The sequence below is a fragment of the Elaeis guineensis genome, chromosome 2, assembly GCF_000442705.2.
Source record: "Elaeis guineensis isolate ETL-2024a chromosome 2, EG11, whole genome shotgun sequence".
Classification (NCBI taxonomy): domain Eukaryota; kingdom Viridiplantae; phylum Streptophyta; class Magnoliopsida; order Arecales; family Arecaceae; genus Elaeis; species Elaeis guineensis.
The window spans coordinates 78,546,079-78,565,628 of NC_025994.2; the positions used below are offsets into that span (position 1 = coordinate 78,546,079).

Sequence of the window (19,550 nt, forward strand, 5' to 3'; positions counted from 1 at the left end):
GAAAGCCTTCAATAATATAGATTGGAACTTCCTCCTCTCCCTCCTAAAGGTCAAAAGATTTGGACCAAAATGGTGCCTCTAGATCTCACAAAACCTAAGGATAGGCAAAGTTACACCACTTGTGAATGGCGAACCATGTAACTGGATCCAGATAAAAAAAGGTTTAAAGCAAAGCAATCTTCTATCATCTCTTCTTGTCAAGCTGGCAGCTGATTTTTTGGATAGAATACTCAAGTTGGTAACCCGAATGGGGTAATGGTTGGAATAGGATTCTCAAGAGCCAAAACAAATATCTATTGCATCTAATACGCCGGTGACACACTCATATTTTGTGATGCCAAACACTTGTAGGCCACAAATTTGACGTTTTATAGTCCTTGGAGCTTCTTACAAGCTTGAAGAATAATTTTGAAAAGAGCAATCTATTTGGCATTGGTATTTCTAAAAACTCTTGCAAGATATTTGCATGTCTAATGTATTACTCCACTCTAACCTACCAAGTATTTGGATTTCCTATCCTTTCCTCAAAGCTAAGAGTTACAATGATCCTTCTTGGGAGTGAAAATATACAAGAGGTTGGCGGCTTAGAAAGATAGGCTTCTATCCATAGTCGAAAGGCTAACCTTGATAACTGTGATCAACGCAATACTGGATGTCTACTTTTCTTATTCCTCAAAAAATCATTGCAAGAATCGAGAGAAACGCTGGTGATTCTCATGGAGAGGAGAGAACATTTGCTTTGGAAGTCATTGCTTAATGAGCTGGGAAAAAGTATACTGACCGAAAAAGTTAGGCAGGCCGAGTATCATCAGTTTAAGGCTCTTTAACCAATGCCTATTGTTAAAATGGTGGTAAAGATTTTACAAGAAAATTCACAAGCCGTAGAGAGAATTAGTTGTTAATTTGCAAAATGCTGCCTCGTCAGGAGGAACCGAGAAGTCTCAAACTTGTTTCAGAGGCATGGAAAAGCATAGTGCAATTCTCTACAATTTTTTAGACAAAATATGCTTTTCATTATAAGAAATGGACATCAGGTACCAACCTGGCTTGGTCACTGTTTTAGAGTAGCATAACTTTTTTATGTAGCACCCCTTAGAAAAATTTATCCACAACTATTTGTCCTCATTTTCAAATCAAAGCTTTCTATAGCTGAATTTTTCAGTACTCAGAATGCAAATATCACTTTAGAGAAGTAATGCATCGGAACTGTGAGGAACCTGTTGAATCAATGCTCTCACGTCTCAAAGAAATAACCCTCGCAACATAACCCCTACAATAGAGCAGGATAAAGTGGCATGCAAATGGACTTAAAGACAATATTTTCAATCAAAAGTTATTACTTTTTTCTAAGCAATGGAGGAGTTTGGTCTAGCCAGGATAACAATATATGGAAAGTTAGATTGCCAGAAAAAGCAAAGATTTTCTTTTTATAACATGATAAGAGGAGAACTAAAAAAAAAAAAAAAAAAAAAAAGAAGATGAACTGTCCACCATATGGCACTGAAGAGGAAAAGACCGATCATTTGCGCCTCTCTTGTAACTTCTCTGCATCCATTTGACAGAAGCACCTTTCTTAAATACATCTAGGGGAAATTATTACACGACTTCAGCAGCACTTACCCAACAATCAGGCCCAACATACAAAATGATGCGCTAAATCAAAGTTCAGTTTGGCAGAGACAAAAGTACTAGGCTTTTAATCAGTAAAGAGAGTATTTAACAACAACAAAGTACAGTTCCCACCAGATCTCTTAAACACTGAGGAAAGATTTAGAAATGCTATAAGTTTCTTGGTTAGATTTGGAGGATCCAGACAATTTGAAACATAGCCAGCTTTTGTTTTGGTCTTTCCATGCTCCAGCTGCATTAAGATATGGTGGAAGAGTACCTCCCAAATTGGCAAGGTCAAAAGAAAAATGAATCATGAAGGTGCATTATATCGATCACAGATACAAATGGTAAGCTGGTCGCTGGTAAAATCTTGTAAGCTGTACTTTTCCAGTGTTTTACATAAAGAGTACTGCACTATTTACAAAATGCCTGCCAAAGTTTGTATTTCTACCTTTCTGACATCAAGGAAGCAAATGTTTACCAGAAAGAAATGAACAAACCTCAGAAGGCTAATACACAACTGGGAAACATATACCTGACCCTACAGGGAGGATCCTAGGAAAGCCTCACTGCCATCTGTTGAAGGAGTGCCCTCTTCTGTGCAGCGCTGATGACACCACTAGATTCAGCATTTTCAAGCACATCAGTGATTACAGAAACTGCATGACCTAAAGGTTCCTCAGTCACTCTCTTTAACATAAAGGCCTGCATTATCAAATTTTTGCTAGTGAAAATTTAGTTAGCATCCACTTTATAAGCTCAAGCAGCACATACGCAATGTTGAATGCAAATGCAAACAATCTCACACAGAGAGAGAGAGAGAGAGAGAGAGAGAGAGAGAGAGAACCTGGCTATGATGAGATATTTCTATTTTACATGGTTGTTGAAACCAAGGTTCTCCATCCACTTGAATAGGCATGGGAGAAAAGATTTGGATATTGATGCGATGCCCTTGAGCCAGCTTCTGAGCTCGAGAAAGCCCGACCTATTGAAACCAAATCACTCTCAATTTAAAAATGTGAATAGTTACTCTGATATTCAAATATCCTGATCACAAATCTGCAATCACCACCCACGCCAAGAGTTCCCAACTGACTAAACACCGAAAAAGACATCGAACGATTTACCTAACTGATACATAAGCACCTTTATTAGTTACCTGAAGTTTCCCAAGATGCCAGGTTCCAGTAAAACTGACAATTTCGAGCATCTTGTCATGCATGAGTTGTGGCTGAAAACCATCATAATTGTCATCCTCACTTTGCCACAAATCAACCCCTCCCATGTAGCTTCCAATGTTGGCAACAAGTACACCTTCTGCATCCTAGAAAGCTTGAACTTCTTAGAAGTAGAATGTAGGGTAACTCTTGTTGAGGTGTTGTAGCAGTGAGGGGACGTAGCAATTAAACACCAGTATTTCTTAACCTAGTTGTGCAAAAGAAAGTGCCATATCTACACCGATGCTACTGAATAAGAATCAAATAGGTCTCATAATAACATAGAAATGTTCAAGGGGAAGATCAAGAGCATGAGATGCAAACTGGCCTTTAATTGTAGATACCAGAAAATGAGAAGTTGATCATTTGCAAACATATAGGATAGGCCTGCTCAAGAATAATACTAAGAATAATAATAAGATAACGATGATGATGATGATTCCAGCCAATAACATGCTTAAAGATCACAAGGACACACCTCAGGAATTTCAATCTCGACTCCATCTACCTCTAATCTGATTTGCCAGGGAAAGTCTGCAAATGTCCTATCCATAATGCACTTTGCCCCTTCTTTTGCGTAAAGCACCTTATTCATAAACTGCACAGAAATAACCAGAATTTTAGCTCTTGAGAATAATTCTAGCTAAGGGCAGGAGCACAAAGCTCATCTGAAAACAAGGTGGCTAAAAACTGAGAGTAATTAGTATTGTGCAAAATTCAGAAAAAAACAAGAAACCACATGATACATATTTCAACAAAACAAATTTAAAAATTTTACTATTTAAAAAAAAAATATTAAAAAGTAATTTGATGAGGAATCAGTTGCTATTTAATATTTTCTACATAATAAAATTTTCAAATTTTACTATGTAGACACATCAAGTAAAATAAAATAAACAAATCTGACCAGAAAATAATAAATGGGATTCTTTAGCAAACTTGACTGTTATCAAACAGTAGAAAGTCAAAGCTTGCTACGAATGTTTTTGTATTTTAAATGGTAAAGAAGGTTTAATACAAATAAGAGACATTTTTCTTCAGGAAAAAAAAAGCTAAGAATAAACAAAGTTTGCATTTTTTAGTTGGAAATAGCAGCAAACCAGCCAAAAACACAAAAAGCTTTGTTGCCCCCCCAAACTACCAATATTCGAATCAGCAAACAAGACTACGAATTCCTCAAAGACTTGTCAGTGTCCAGCTCCTCAAGTACATTTCACACTAAAGCAATTGCGAGTTTAAATGGACAGGTCTAGAAAGATCAAAAAGCAACATGAACGATAATATATTTTCGAAAGCAAACCTTTGTATCAAAGTCATTGATAAAAGCTTTCACAATTATTATGGTAAGCTAAATGGTAATGGAAAAACCAATATGAGAAAAACAAGATCCAAAACAAAACCATATCTAACCAGCAAAATACTAACTCTATGGGGCTTGCATCATGAGCCATATTCACCAACCATTTTTTTAGTATCACCAACAAGGTTCTAAGTTTTGCTTCAGTGTCAGTTTCTGTCAAAATTGATCCATTTTTCAGAAACAAAAGACAAGTCCATAGGTGGTATGCTTTCTTTGATTCACTTTAAAAAAAAAAACCAATTTCCTTACTAATTAGAAAGCATTGCATATTGATATGATTCTCTTTTTCTAGCATAATTTTTTTCTCTTTTTTAGGAACAAATGAAATATTAAAATGGATTAATGAAATATCATGGTTTCTTATTTAGATGGGTTTTCCTTGCATGGATAGGTAATAGGTTACCAAAATGAAATAGAAGCAAACATAATTAGATTGGTTTTTCTTAACTAAGGTTATTTAAATGAAATTGAGTGGAATATGTTTTGATGGAACATGTGCACACATTGGTTTTTTCTTGCTTAGAAAGGTAATTAAATAAAACAGAATAATATATGCTTAGAAATTTTTCTTGTTTACATAGGTTATTAGTTTAGATTTTTGTGGTATTGAATAGATGCATGTAATTAATTCCATATCTTATGTACTTGTCTTCTTATTTTACGCTTCGCTTGATTGAGTGATGCAGATACTTCTAATCAACAGTGCACTACTGCAATCTGTTTAATGCATTAAACTTTGATACAATTCAATTTCAAATTAAAACTATCAGACATACATGGATTATGATCCTAGTAACCCAAAACACAGCTGAATCATGTAAAAGGACTTTTCCTGATTTCTTTTTTCCTAATTTCTTATTTTTTGGATTTTTTTTCCACTTCTTTTGGCTGAAACTCCAAGGCCCAGAATGGAACTACCAAACTGGCAAAACAAAAAATCTACTCAGGATATTGAAATTGAAACTGAAACTGAAACCAAGTTTCACAACCTTGACTACCAAGCTTTTCTTTCTCCCAACAAGCATACCATTTGATGCAGCAAAAGTTCTCTTACATGGGCTTCCTTTGATCTCCATTATACATGCACTTTGCATCTCAGAATCTAACACCTTATCCTCCATTGCTAGAAATGCCAAGCTTGCAAATTTCATTTCTCAATTCCCTAGTTTTAGGTTTCGCCACCTTTAAGATTCTTGTCACCACAAGAGACATCTTTGTATACTACATATTGCTGAACACGTAGACTCACTGTAAGTTCTCCTGTTATTTTCAAAGTCAAAATGTTTGATAAAATGAATCAGATCAGCAAGCTGTTGTCATGTCCTAATCATAGTACTCTTTGATATTTCATTACTATCATAACCAAGGTTTTACGTTCGAGTGGGATGAGAGGCGTTTCAGCCATCCTGTCTCGTTTCTATAAGCAAACAGGACCAGGATGGAGTCAGGACTCCAAAACTCATCCATGTGGGGTAAGAAGAAGACAAAATGAAAGAACGAATGAAAGGAAAGATGGAAAAAAAAGAAATATAAAAGGAAAGACGAAAAAGGAAGGAAAGAAAGAAAGGACCAAAAAAAAGGATGAAAGGAAGAAAAGAAGGAAGAAAAAAAGGAAAGAAATAGGCATAGGAAGGAATAAGAGAAAGAAAGAAGACAAAAAATGAAAGCAAGGAAGGTAAGGAAAAAGAGAGGAAAGGAAGAAAGTAAAGAAAAAAAGAAAAAGAAAAGAAAGGAAAGAGAAAGGGGAGAGAGATAGAGGGTACCTACAGAACTCTTGACTGGGATGAGGTAGGACGGTGGGGCATCCCGTTCTATGGAGAAACTAGGATACCCGTGTCTCATGGGATTTAAAACCTTGATCACAGCCACCATGCAAGACAAGCTTCTTCAACATTTAGCATCAAAGCCACATCTCCCATATGGCTAATTATTCATTCAGGGAAGTGCTCTCCACAAATGTCTAATATGTTATATGGAAAAACGTAAAACCACCAGACCATAAAGAAGCATGATATTGTCATATAACTCTAGGGGACAAAAAGGGTTTTTGCCATCCATGGTATAGAAAGAGAATATTGCTTTAACTAGATTCAGTTTCCAACAATCTTGGAAAGAGACTCTTACATACATGTTAAGGACCACATCATGACATACCCTCAGTTGCATTACAAGAACTTGACATATCAATGACCAAAACTTGTCACTTCAACCATGCTGTGCCTAGGCCAGACAGGCCTCTCGTCTGTAGCTTGCACTTTTCCAACATGATTGTCCATCATGTAAGCTTCATCAATAGCAACAAATATCTAGCTGTAATGGCATGACACTCCTGAAATGACAACAATTAACATGGTTTCCGTTACCAATAACATTTCCAGCATCAGTCATTTAAACCTACATTTGTAATGTCAATTTGACATGATTTCTACTAATTTTTCAATCTTGAGGTTGCCCTCCCTCCCAAAAATGGTATTTATCTCAGCGGATTGTACCTCTGACCTAATCAGTTGACCAATATCTGCACTGTAGTTAAACTGACAAAATTCTTTAGAAGCATCATTCTACTAACAGGGCAAGTCATATTCAAATCCAATAAATATGCTCAATTTTTTTAGTACTCTTCTCTATCTGATGATCCCTGAACCAGTTATAGTGCATGCAATGCCGGTAGTTAGCCAATTTCCCAGTGACCCTTGATCTATGTATTGCCATCTTGGCATAATTTCACACATCAATCTATTCTTCATTATTTTTCTTTTCCACTTCTAAAGTAGAGCTTTGAATCCATGAGTAATGTTAGTTTAGATCAAGGTTCGCTATTTTAGTACCAGGTCTCATACTGGTGCCAACCTACTACTATATCGATACGGGATCGGTTCGGCGCACTAAATATCGGTACGCCTCCCATCCCGCATACTGGTATTGAACCGGTACGTGGTATAAGGATGGCAATTTTAGCCAACCAGCAGAGTGCCCGACCCAAGCCGAATGGGGTGGATTTTATCCGATCTAATTAGAATCTAGGATGGGTATGGGTTCTAGAAAAAAAATATCCAAAGTGGGTTCACATCAGCCATGGATAATAGTATGCCCTGCTCCGAACTTAACTCGATATAACCTTAATACATATCCCCCTTTCAAAATTATAATGATTTTATATTATTTATACGTACCTGACCTGACCCGATCCGACCCAACCCCTCTTATCAATCCAACCTAACCCGATCCACATCTCTACTTGACTCGACTCGAGGTGGGTGGGTACGGGTGGGTATGGATATGGGTATAGGTATGGGATTTTTAATTGCAGGGCAGATATGGATATGAGCCAACTCGATCCATACCTGATCGATTACCATCCCCTAGTATAACACAGTATGCCCCATACCGTCCGGTCTGATACAATACGGCAAACTTTAGTTCAAATGAATATCATGCCAACTGGTGTTATACAAGTCACATATAGGTTTCATCAAACCTGCAGATCGAAGGGCATGATATTGTATCTTACTGTAAATTAAGGTGAGCATGGTTAAAGACTAGAATTGCAATGAAGTCATTGACAGTGTCACTTTCTCTTCAATATGGGCATCAAATTTACTACCAAAACTAGGATAACTGAAAGTGCTATTCCAATTGATGGCAATCCAGTTTTCAGAAGAAAACGAAGCACATTGAGATCAACTATATTTTTTTAGTCTAGCCACCGAACCACTACCTCATGTTTGGCTCATTAAGCAACACTCTAGCTTCATAATGAAGATTCAAGTCATAATGCACTTTTAGGGGCTGGTTGGTGAACTCTTGAATTTAAAGTATGGCACTAGGGACATCTGTATACTCCCGACGCTACAATTGTATGAGTATTTTATTTACATGACACCAAAGATTGGCCATGGCCTATAACAATCATACCTACTAGGTTCTTGCTTCCATTGATGGGGACTTTTGTGGTAGATTTAAACCACTTAACCTGGTTCCATAAAAACTTGGAAGGTAGTTCTACTCAATTCTATCTCAGTTTATTCAAGAGTACCAACCCCTGTAACTGTTCCAGTTTTCAGCAACCAACTAGTAAGATGTTGAGCATTAAATCGAAAAAGCATGACAAAGGCATGTCTCTTTGAACACCATCAGATTTGAAGCTGTTCCATTTCATTATATGAAACAAAAGTTACGAATACAGATTACAGGAAAAGAAAAAAAATTGTTTGCATCCTTTTATGCAATCTCAGAGTTTTTTCTGCTTTTTTCCTTATTGGGAACAATTTTCCAGTTAGGAGAAGGATAAGGCATATGGCATGCATCTTACCTAGAATTAAATGATCTGAGATAAAAATTAAGTGCAACACTGCCATTCCTGTTTAGAAAAGAAACCATGAATATATCTAGCACCTGAAAAATTAAAAAAAACAAAAAGCAGTACATGTTTCTGAATATGCCAATAAGTTTTCCAAAAATTCAACAGACCAAATCCATTTGAAACAAGCTTTACCCACTCAGACAGATGCTAAATAGATGACAATCAAAATTCCAAAAACAGCATCTCCAATTAAGTGAGAAATTAATGTCCATTAAGTGTTAAAGGCAAGAAGCATTACCTGATTGCAGAACTTTTCAGGGTTTTCTTCCCGCAGATTATGAATGTCTAGAGCAACCTTCGCATCACACCCAATTCCTGTCAATGTAGGCAGGTAAATTTTTTTTTCTGTATTTTTATTGTATATTCTATGTGGACAGGTGAATATTTGCATTACCAAGATAATTGTTCATAAACTTTGGAGGTTGGGAAAGCTTGGATTGGATACTTTCAATTGTTATCTTCCACCTATCAAGAATGGTGACCACAGCATGTTCTATATTGTTCAAAGCTGTGTACAAACCTCCCTGCCTCTCAATAGAACCAAGACCACCACCCCAAGATAACACTCTTGCAAGATCATTGCCTGTACCAGCTGGAAGAATGGCAACAGGGGGTGGGGATTCAAATTTTTGCTTGTCAATCGCATCTAGAACCCAACGCACCGTGCCATCTCCACCACACACAAGAACTCTGAAACGAGGTACCCTTCTGAAGAAAAACAGACCCATCTCTGGTCCCTGATCCCTACTCAACTCAAATACCTGACAGAGAAAAAAAGTCAATGACAGAAAGACTTGACTGAGCCAGCTTAGGCTGGCTGAGTTTCACACTATCAAACTCCTATCTCAGATTTTTATTAGATAAGCGAGGTTCCCATGTATCTGCTAATACGAGCCCATGAAAAGTTAAAACTCCAATATCTAGGCTGAGTTGTTTTGAGCATAGGTAAGAGGATACCTTAATAAATGCTTTACAAAGCCACTGAAAAGCAAATGAATTACCTTTTTCTACCACCCCCTCAACCACCAAAACAAATAATAATAATAATAATAATAATAATAATAATAATAATAATAATAATAATAATAATACATATAGAGAGAAAAAGACACCCAGACTGAGAATCTTTCAGAAAGTGAAAATATGTATGGCATACAATGTTTTGATTAGACTGAGAATCTGCTCCTTTGATCATCCTCTACAATATTTAAAAATATCCATGAACTAAGAATGATAAATTGTTGGAGTTTCTTGAGCATGCAACGAATGATCATAAAATGGATAACAATTTTTGAGTTAGGCTAAAAACTAAATAGTAGGTAAAAAAAAGAATCAAGCATCCAAACAACTGATCATGATCCAATAAACAAACTCATCCATAAAAAACCTGAACAGGTAAGTATGCTCCTACACCAAAAATCACATCAAATATTGTATCTAAACCTAAAAGCCTTGTCTTTTTTATGAGCAATCAATGCCTATGTAGAAAACCCGCAAAGGAAGTAATTTTGAATATTTGATTTTTCTAAGCATTATATATGTTGGAGATCATGCCATGGTGTCAATTTTTTCTTTAATTTGACATCATTTAGTTTGCATTTCAGAATTCAATCTAAATTATACTGGTATGTTCTAGCTAAATTCTAAATGCATAAAAACATATAGATACATAGGGAAGAAAATAGACATTAACAAGTAGCAACAAAAGTTTTACAAAGTAAATCTTTTTCATGAATTGAACTTAAATTCGATTAATTATTTTTGCTTGGAAAGTCAATAAGCATGCAATCAAACAGTTAATCTAAACCAAAGGACAAAATCACCCATGAATTATGAGGAAAAAAAAACTTATATACCTCAAAGAGGCAATTATACACAATCGGTTCCAGAATTCCATCCAAAAAATGCAAGTAGCAGATTAGAGAGCTGGAAATCAACTCAACACTGGAACATATGTAAAAGAAAGTAATTTACATCTATAGACTCATGAATGTCCCAATGTTGAAAGAAAATGTCACGACTCTACAAGTAGATGAAGAAGATTGTTAGGAATACCAACCTGTACTGGATTTAGAAGAATGTTTAAACGGAGCCTTAGTGAATCTCCATGTTGGGCACCGCTTCTCTTGTTGATGAAAACTAATAATGGCCTAGCATCAGGAGGCAACTCACTCAGTTCATACCTCTGATTGCTTCCTATCTGAGAGTCATCGCATTGAGTGAATGATGTGTTTTTCCCTGTAATTGATTTTACATGTGTATTGCCATCACTTTCGCCACTTTGATGTATAGATTCTGTTACATCATCATAGTGCTCATCATGTTCATGAGAGCTCTTTGGTGTTTCGTGACCATCTCCTTTGCTCTCCATGGATGAGTCTGTGGCACCAGTGCTGTGAGCTGAGTCAATAGGCAATTCAGGGCTTTGCTTATACTTTTTACCATGACTCCTGATGCGTTCCCGTACTGTTGATGCCAACTCATTTGCACCATGTGTTATAGAGCTCAAAAGCCCACCAGTTCCAGTTCTGTTCAAGTCCTTTACAAAAAGAGGTGATAAGATAAGCCGTTTAAATGGACCCAAATCACAAATGTCGCCTGTTTCTTTTGCAAAGCTGGCATGGCAATCAACATGCACTAGCTGTTGACACCACATACAGTACCAAATTGGAGAGCTACCAAGGAAAGATCCAGTACAAGGTTCTTCGCAATAACTACAAAAAGATATTTCTTCAGGTCGGTCAGCTATTTCTATCCACTGCACAGCCCATTGATGGATGACATGTTCAAGACCAGCCATAGATACACATTTACAATCTTTATGTGCCTTTGAAGAGCAATTCAAGTGCGCAGCTGCACCACAAACATCACAGAGATGAACGCTCTGCCCAGGCGATGGTGATGGTGAAATGGTCTCTAGACAGGCACAGCACTTTAGACCTTTTACATGAGCAGCAGACTCTATTTTCCAAACATGGACAGCAATAAGAGCTTTATGTTTTGATTTCCGATTCCTTCTAGACCTTGCTTTAATAGCTTTCATCAAGCTTAAAGTAAAATTTTGCTTCAGTTGATTGATAGTGTAGAGAATTGTTAAAATTCCAACTAAGGCAGCAATAAGGCAAGCAGAAAAGAAGATCCAAGATTCTGCTGCATCAGATGAGATGATGTTCCATTTATGATGCGACATCCTATTTTTTTCTCCATGGTCATCCATTCCTCAGAGAACTCAGAGGTGAGACATTCACTGACCGAAATGATATAGAAAGTAATTTTGCTTGAGAAACGGTGAAGAATTTCTGAATCAAAGGATGACGATCATATTCATAGCAAATCAGGATGAAGATGAAACAAGAACTATCATTGCCAAATTCTTTTATGTGTTATAGATATAAGCATAATACAAAAACCATCTTAATCAAAATTAACAGCTTTGATAAAATTACAGTTAATCAACCATCAATTCCCATTTATCCTCCTTTTTTTTTTCATCCACCATATACACATTAGTTGGTTAAATCTGTAGAATTTAAAGAAAGGTTTTTTTTTTTTCTAAAGTTGGTGTACCAACACGAAAGCTATTCCAAGTCCAATAGTCACTTTTAAAAAATCATTCAATTTGGCATATCATTTTCATTCCCAGGAAACTAAAAAGTACTTGGGATAGAAAAAAGAGAAATAAGAAGAGAATCACTAAGCCATTATGCAGGGTACTTCCTTTATATCTCCAATTAGCATCAAAATCAACATGATGGATGGAAGCTATCTACATTTTAAATAAATATATGGACTAACAATTCCACTCACCAAATTGTATTCCATAATAAGGTAATTATTAGCAAAGTTGTTATGAATTCCTAAAGAACCATTTTTGGGAGCCTAAGGGCCTTAGTTTTGATTTTGACTGGACCAAATGATATATTACAGTTTGGCAGTTTCAAAATCGAAAAATTTTAATTAGAAGTAGGGGAAAAAAAATCAAAAATAAAGAAATTAAATGAGTCAAAAAAGGATAACTTGACACCATTATAAAGTACATATTATAGTTTAATATCTGTGAATGCATCATTTCCTTGTATTGCACTAAAACAATTATAAATTCAATTTTAAATGTTTAAAAGACCATGTTCAGAAAGAATATATTGTTTTAGTCTAACAGCAATCTAGTCTATGATGATTCAAATATGACATTGAGATCCAAAATGGCCAAACATATATCAGAAATCTTATATTTATCAAAATCTTACATTCCCTACCAAATCTCTTTAGGTTCTAATGTCATTGCTTCCAAATCTAGTTAAAATATGCAAAATTCAAAATTAATGTAGAGAAAATGCATCTTGGCATCTAGAAAAATGGCAATGATTAGTATAAACAACTGACATAATGAATAAATTTTGCCCTATAAGTTAGTTCTGGTCACAACTTTTGAAAAGTGCATTAGTTTTAGATTGGTTTCAGAGAAAATCAAAATCATGATGTTTTAGTTTCAATTTCGGAATTTTGAAAAGGCAAAACTCCAGAACATGTCGAAGAGGCATTAAGTGGTTTGTACAGGTTCAAGAAAAGTTTGGTTAACAACTTAACATTGTAAGTTAAAATGGTTGTATTGTCCCAGAGAACAATTGGCTCTCCAAATATGATTCCAACATCCAGGATGGTGGATCAGGGGGATCCTTAAGACATTCTTTCATCTCTATGATACCAATATTCTAAGATGCTGTAGGTGATAGACAAGTGGCCAGGCTGCCAGGGGGCTGCCTAGAGTCTAGTTGCTGGCAGGCACCTAAAGGTCAACGTAACCAAAAATAATACATTTGAAAAGTAATAAATATCCTGGAAATCCCAAAAAGGGATGCACCAAAAAATGAATGTCAAATGATGCATGGAGTTAACGGCAGTACCTTAACGCATGCACCCACACTTTTTAGGCTACCTCACCTTGGTGACCAAGCTAGCAGTTTTTGAAACAATGTATTCTACATGCTCCAGTATCCCTCTCACTATTATTTTTTATCATGTAGGTTTTCACCAAGATTATATTCACTAGGACCCTTGTGTATGAGAGATTATCTAAAAACTCAGTGAAACACACAAGGTTTCCACAGAACACACAAAAACAAAGAAATATACCTTCTCTAAGCCTCTCATGTCCTCTCTATTAAAATATGTTCATAATACTCAGTCATCCTTCCAGCATTCGAGCGTCCACCTCCACAGCTCTCTTTCTTTGAACAGTGACTGACATACACCTATGTCTTCTTTCTTAGCTAGAACCTTTACCAGATTCCATTAACTGAAGATATAACCATCTAACAGCCAAGAGAATGATAACTCCTCCTATAAATCATTATAGACAATTTCCACTAGTATATCAAGATATTAACCATACCGCAGCTAACGCCCATAATCGTCACATTTGTAAAACTTCAGTAATTTGATTGGTTCTGGAACCAAACTATTAATTAGTAAGTTCGACTACAACACATATAAAGGAATAGCTATGGGATTTTTTTTAAAAAAAAGGGTCGAGGAAAGCAAAAACAATCCCGTTCAATCCATCACTAAATCCAATCATTCTCACTAATTTCTACCTAAAAAACAGCAAAAATCAACGGATTCACTGAAGGAAAAAAAAAAAAAGGTACAGAGACAAAAAGGGGAGAGATCTTACCAAAAAGGGGAGAGATCTTACAAAAGCTATAGTAGAAAATCCCGAAAGGCTGTTGGAGGAGATTGATTCAACGGAAATGTCCCCGAAATCGAAATCGAAATCGACATCAAAATCGTTGGAAATAAAACATCCCAAGCTTTTCCCCATCCCCCTTCCCCCCTCCCTCTCGCTCTTATACTAATTCGATGATTCGAATACCACTCGGTGGTAGACGCTTTTCAGAAAAAAGCGTTAGTTTACGATGCAACCCTCAATTAAACGGTGCCGAGGATACTTTAGTATAAGATAAATAAATATGGGACCTTTGTTTTCTTGAGATCAGGACTGTTGATGAATTGATCGACGGAGAGAATACTTCGATAGTCATCGTTGTTTGGATGCTCCTGACCGTCTGATTGATGGACTCTTCGGGGGAGTTGATGAAGGCTCTAGAAAGATTCTAGCTGCAATACTCTGTAGCCTGTAGGTAGGAGACCGTGGTTAGGCTCCGGTACCACCACCGGATGGACCGGTTTCCACGACCGTCGGGTTCGGGTTTTACTCTGATCAGTGTAGGGATCGTATCCAAACCGGAGAGTGTCGCCGTTGAAAGACACGTGTGAGCTAGACAAGAGCTTCCATGCGCCACCTCGCCGGAATCCCAGCAACCTAAATGGGTTGGAAAGTTTTGCACGAGGGATAGCTGCTCAGCTGCTCCATTGCTAAAATTTTAGATTCAAAAAAAAAAAAAAAAAAAAAAAATCTGTTGCTAGAAAAATTATATTCTACATGGCATACACCGTATGGCTGCCGTCAATCATAATTATTTATTTTTGTGAATCTTATTCATTAAATATTATTTTTGATGTATCATTGCATAAACAAAAAATTATAATTGATGGCATATACAACTACATGGCATTTACTATATAGGATATTGTTACGGTCAATCTTCTATTGTATCTGTTGTTGAAAAAATAAATACCTACAAAAAAAATTCACGCTAATCGAAATTATATCCAGCGAAGATCCTTCGATGTTTAAGTTGGTGGAGAGTGATGAACCGCAGATAAAGTTTTCAGAGAGACAGAGTATTAGTGTAGAAGTATCTTACCAATGCTATTCATTTACCTCTGTTTTATAGACAAGTTATTGGTAACCATTTATAATGGTTAGGCATGTGGGTTTTGCTTATTTCGGCACTATGTGATCGTGGGATGAATGGTTATACCTACTACTGATCATGGTATATGGTCATTATATGCATTTTGCACTGGCGGTTTTCAATATACCGACTCTATGCCGGTAGTCTGAGTGTGTCGACTATATATCAGCAACTGTAGAAATTCGAATGATCATCAGTTGATAATTCTGATATGCTGATGGTCATCTATCATGAAGTCAGTTAACTTGTCATGGTTGAATTGTATTTACCAGAAAAGTTGAGAATAGCCGACTGTTGGTCGGCTTACTGATTAATAGTCAGTGGTCTGTATCTATCAGGTCGATTGAAAGTCAGATGATGTATTGTAATTGAGGTGGAACTCGTTTTGCGATGTAGCTTTGATGGTTTATCGTCCATAATCGATAGATATCCAATCGGCCAACTGTGAATTGGAGAAGCAGACTGAATTATCCCAACAGTTGCCCCCCACTCTCAAGTCCAAGATGGCCTGATATATGGATTGGCACGTAACTTGACATGTTGGACGAAGGGAGTTGTCACGTGCTATCTCGAGCCCCGATTTGACTACAGACATTAATGATTTCTTCAAAAAATAAAGAGTCTCCAGCCATTTTATCGCTTCAATAATCATGAGATCATTATTGGGATGTCGATTCGAGAAGATGGTTTGGCATCAGAGAATCCAGTCGATTTAATTCTGACTAGTCAATTTCGACCATGTGTCAGGGTGCCATTGGCTCTGAGCCATTCGCGTAGATAGAGGTGAGGTGGCATGATGTGATGGTAGGTGCATCGAACCGTCCGATTGATGGTCAGTTTTGATGTAGCCACATATCGAAATCTGAAGCAGTCTTAATTTGAATAATTTCATCTCGACTGTTGACGGGTTCTATATATACAATATCGCTTTCATTTAGATTTTCTGCTGCATTCTGAGAGTCCAAAGGTTCTTTTTGTAGGTGCTGAAGTTCTTGTTGAGTTCCAAATCGAGAGCCAGGGTTTTTAGATCTTTCTTTAGCCTTCATGTTAGACTTCTCCTTCCTTCTTCCTTCTTTCTTCTCTTGCTTTTCGGATTTTCCACCATTTCTGATGGCTAGTAGCAATAAGAAGGATAAGACTAGGGTGAGGATAATAGACCTTCAGGTAGAGCACTCATCCTTCAGCCTTCTCAGAGTCGATGATCAATTGGTTCGGTTGGCGACTCTCTTCTGAGCCCGACGGTAGAGGTTTCCTCTCTGATCAAGCCTACAGTCATTCATCTTTGGGAGTAGTACTGCATCCTGGAGCAGTTTCAGTTGTTCATGCCGGATCCAGGGGCTGGGCTCCGGTTCCCAATTCTGGAGTTCATTCAGAATATTCTTGATTATTACCGACTCTGCCTGGCCTAACTTGTGCCGAATTCCATTCAGCTTCTTATTACTTTTGCTTTATTGTGTCGTATGATCCCGACCGAATCTAGACCTTCCCTCTTTCATACTTTCTTTGTTTTTCACCCTCATCCGAAGGCTGAGGGCTGGTGGTTCTTCGACCCGAGGAAGGGTCTTTCCTTGATTATCGACCTTCCATCCTCCATCAATGATTGAAAGATATAATTTTTCTTTGTTTCCTCTTCTTCACCTTGGAATATTCCTTCCACTTGGGGAATCCGAGGACAAGCTCGAACAAAAACAATCGGATTGATGAGATCGATCGGGAAGACTTCCAGCGACTGAAGGACATGGAAGTCCCCTTGCAACGGGAGCTATTGACAGAGTAGTCTCTTTACGACACCGAACTTAGTTTGGCACTTGCCATAAGTATAATATAGTTGATCTTTCATTTTCATCATCATTTTTATTTGGCTTTGGATTTATAATTAAGTTGTCTTTTACTTGTAGCTATGCGACGTACAGCATGACTGTCGGTGGATGAAGTCCGACGATTTGCTGCCAAGAACAGGCATACTACAAGTGCTGGTCCTTCCCAGGCTCCGAAGAAGGGTCGGACTGATAATCTTTCGGCAGCGATGAGCCAAACCGACATTCCATTGGTAGTCTTCATGGAGGTTCGGGCTAAGTCGGTCATCGCATTGTCAGCCCCGACGGTGCTTCTGTTGGTTGAAGCGCCTTCTGCATCTGAGGAGCCGAGCGACCGTGGCGATGCCATAGTCGTCGAAGCACCACCAGCTAGAACTACACCGACCAATGCAGAGCTGATGGAGTCTTGAAAAATTTCTACACCCGAACCAGGATCGGTCGAGACGAGACCGACACTATCCTGGTACCTTCAACACTCGAATGGATGGTGGGATCCAGCAATCGACCACCTACTAGAGAGCGAGGGAAAGCGCTAGCTACTTCGGCCGACAATGGGTCATTGACGGGCTTCATAAAGCTTTTCGACATTCGAATTTCTGTCGGTGAGTCGGCTTTGGCGAACCCAAAGTTGGCCAAGCGAGTCATTGAGGCTATGCTTCTTCCGACCGATAAGGAGAGCAGGAAGAGTTAGATGGTGTCCGAAATATTCTCATCCTTCTACCCGACGATCCTCAGTGTAAGTCGGTATTTTATTTTTCAATTATCTTTTAACTTGTTTTTCTAACTATTTTCTCTTTTTTTCAGTTGGCACATGACATGTCGGTGTTGGAGACTGATTATCAAAAGATCGCAGACTTCCGTTGAATGTGGAGCGATAAGGTTTCGACTGCAAATGTCGAGAGAGCTGTTACCATGGAACAGCTCCAGGCGGCAAGTGAACGGGAGAAGGCAGCGATTGAGTAGGAGAAAGAGCTTCAAAAGGAAATCTCTCATGCTAAGGTCAAGTTGGAGTCGACCAGAGCCGAATTGGAGTCGACTCAACAAAACATCAAGTCCCTAGAGTCCCAGATCAAGAGCAAGAAGCATTCGATTAACTGACTCTAGAGGGAGTGTGATGGTTGTATCGAGGAGCTAGAGAATGAACAGGGACGGCATCGGGCCATCGAGGAGAGATTGGCACTGATCGATGCAGAGTCGGCTTCTGCTAAGGAGGAAGCACAGTCGGCAAAAGACGCTTTGAGTTGGGCCATCGAGAATTTCAAAGAATCACAAGACTTCAAAAATAAAATCTTCGAGGGTGGATACATCTCTTATGTGTCAGTTACGAAGATGGTAGGGATGCGTCAAAAGACTGTATCCGAATTTGAACCAGAGCAGCATCGTTGCCCCTGGTTCAGGAGAAGAGACTGCCGAGGAGATTGCACCGACTGAAGTTACACCGGCTGCACCAGAGTCTGCTCCCGTCATTAGTGAAGCTGTACCAAAGTCAGTTGTTGTCGAAGGCTATGAAATTGGAGCCACAGCGGTTACCGACACAATTGAAGAAAAAATTGATCGGTGACTGATGTAGATATCTTTTTTTTATAATCAGACAATAGTCCAATTTTGTAATCCTTTTTTCAATGAATGAAAAGAAAAATTTTTTCTAAGTGTTGGGCTCCTTTTCAATCTTGATGTACGTTGTTGTTGATGTTGTTGAATATTAGTTGGATTGCCGATTATCAATCAGTGTGTCGAATGTCGATCTGTAGTCATAGTAGAATAGTTTGCCTGCTAGTTGGGTATCAGCCGACTTAGCTTTTAGATAAATTTTTTTTAGTACTTGATAGATGGTTGCAAGCCGAATATCCTTCGACTGATCAGAGTCAAGTCGGTATACTTTCTACTCGATCGGAGTCAAGCTGGCATAATATTTCATTCTACCATAGCTGAGTCGGCATGAGTAGTCATTCGACTTGAGTCGGTTTCTACAATGGTTTGACCGAGATATGGTCGGTACATGTTGGCCAATTATTTATCAACTGATGTCATTTTTACAGATAACTGAATATTTCAAAAGATTTAGAATCCTAATATTTCATTTCAAATTTGTATATGTGTAAATAACTTTACTGATAGTATACTTTCAGATTAACGGCATTCCAAGTTTGAGAAATAGTCATTCCATTAAGAGTTTCTAGTCGATATGCATCCGGATGAAGTGTTTCAGTCACCTTTAAGATCCTTCTTAGTTTGGAGATAATTTTTTTTGATCCAAAAGTTTTAAAACTTTTGCCTTTCTCAAGACCAAATCTCCTGGATGGAAGACCTTCAGTTTGACCTTCACATTATAGTATCGGACTATTCTCTGTTGATATACTGCCA

General features: G+C 37.7%; 1 protein-coding gene across 4 annotated transcripts; it reads right to left on the bottom strand.

Moving 5' to 3' along the window:
* Positions 1-1,908: 1,908 nt before the first annotated feature.
* LOC105058160 (diacylglycerol kinase 1) lies at positions 1,909-14,490 on the bottom strand. Of its 4 annotated transcripts, none has more exons than XM_073251896.1 (8): positions 14,226-14,490; positions 10,611-11,798; positions 8,946-9,312; positions 8,790-8,866; positions 3,307-3,426; positions 2,771-2,935; positions 2,459-2,596; positions 1,909-2,316 (listed from the first exon to the last, which is right to left on the bottom strand). In XM_073251896.1, exons 2-8 carry the CDS (start codon positions 11,766-11,768, stop codon positions 2,167-2,169), a joined length of 2,175 nt encoding a protein of 724 aa, XP_073107997.1. In that variant the 5' UTR covers positions 11,769-11,798; positions 14,226-14,490; the 3' UTR covers positions 1,909-2,166. The 4 variants fall into 4 exon arrangements, with proteins under 4 accessions (XP_073107997.1, XP_010939300.1, XP_010939307.1 ...); XM_010940998.4 differs by having other exon boundaries at positions 10,611-11,850; positions 14,226-14,451; XM_010941005.4 differs by having other exon boundaries at positions 2,771-2,928; positions 10,611-11,850; positions 14,226-14,429.
* Between the last annotated feature and the right edge of the window lie 5,060 nt (positions 14,491-19,550).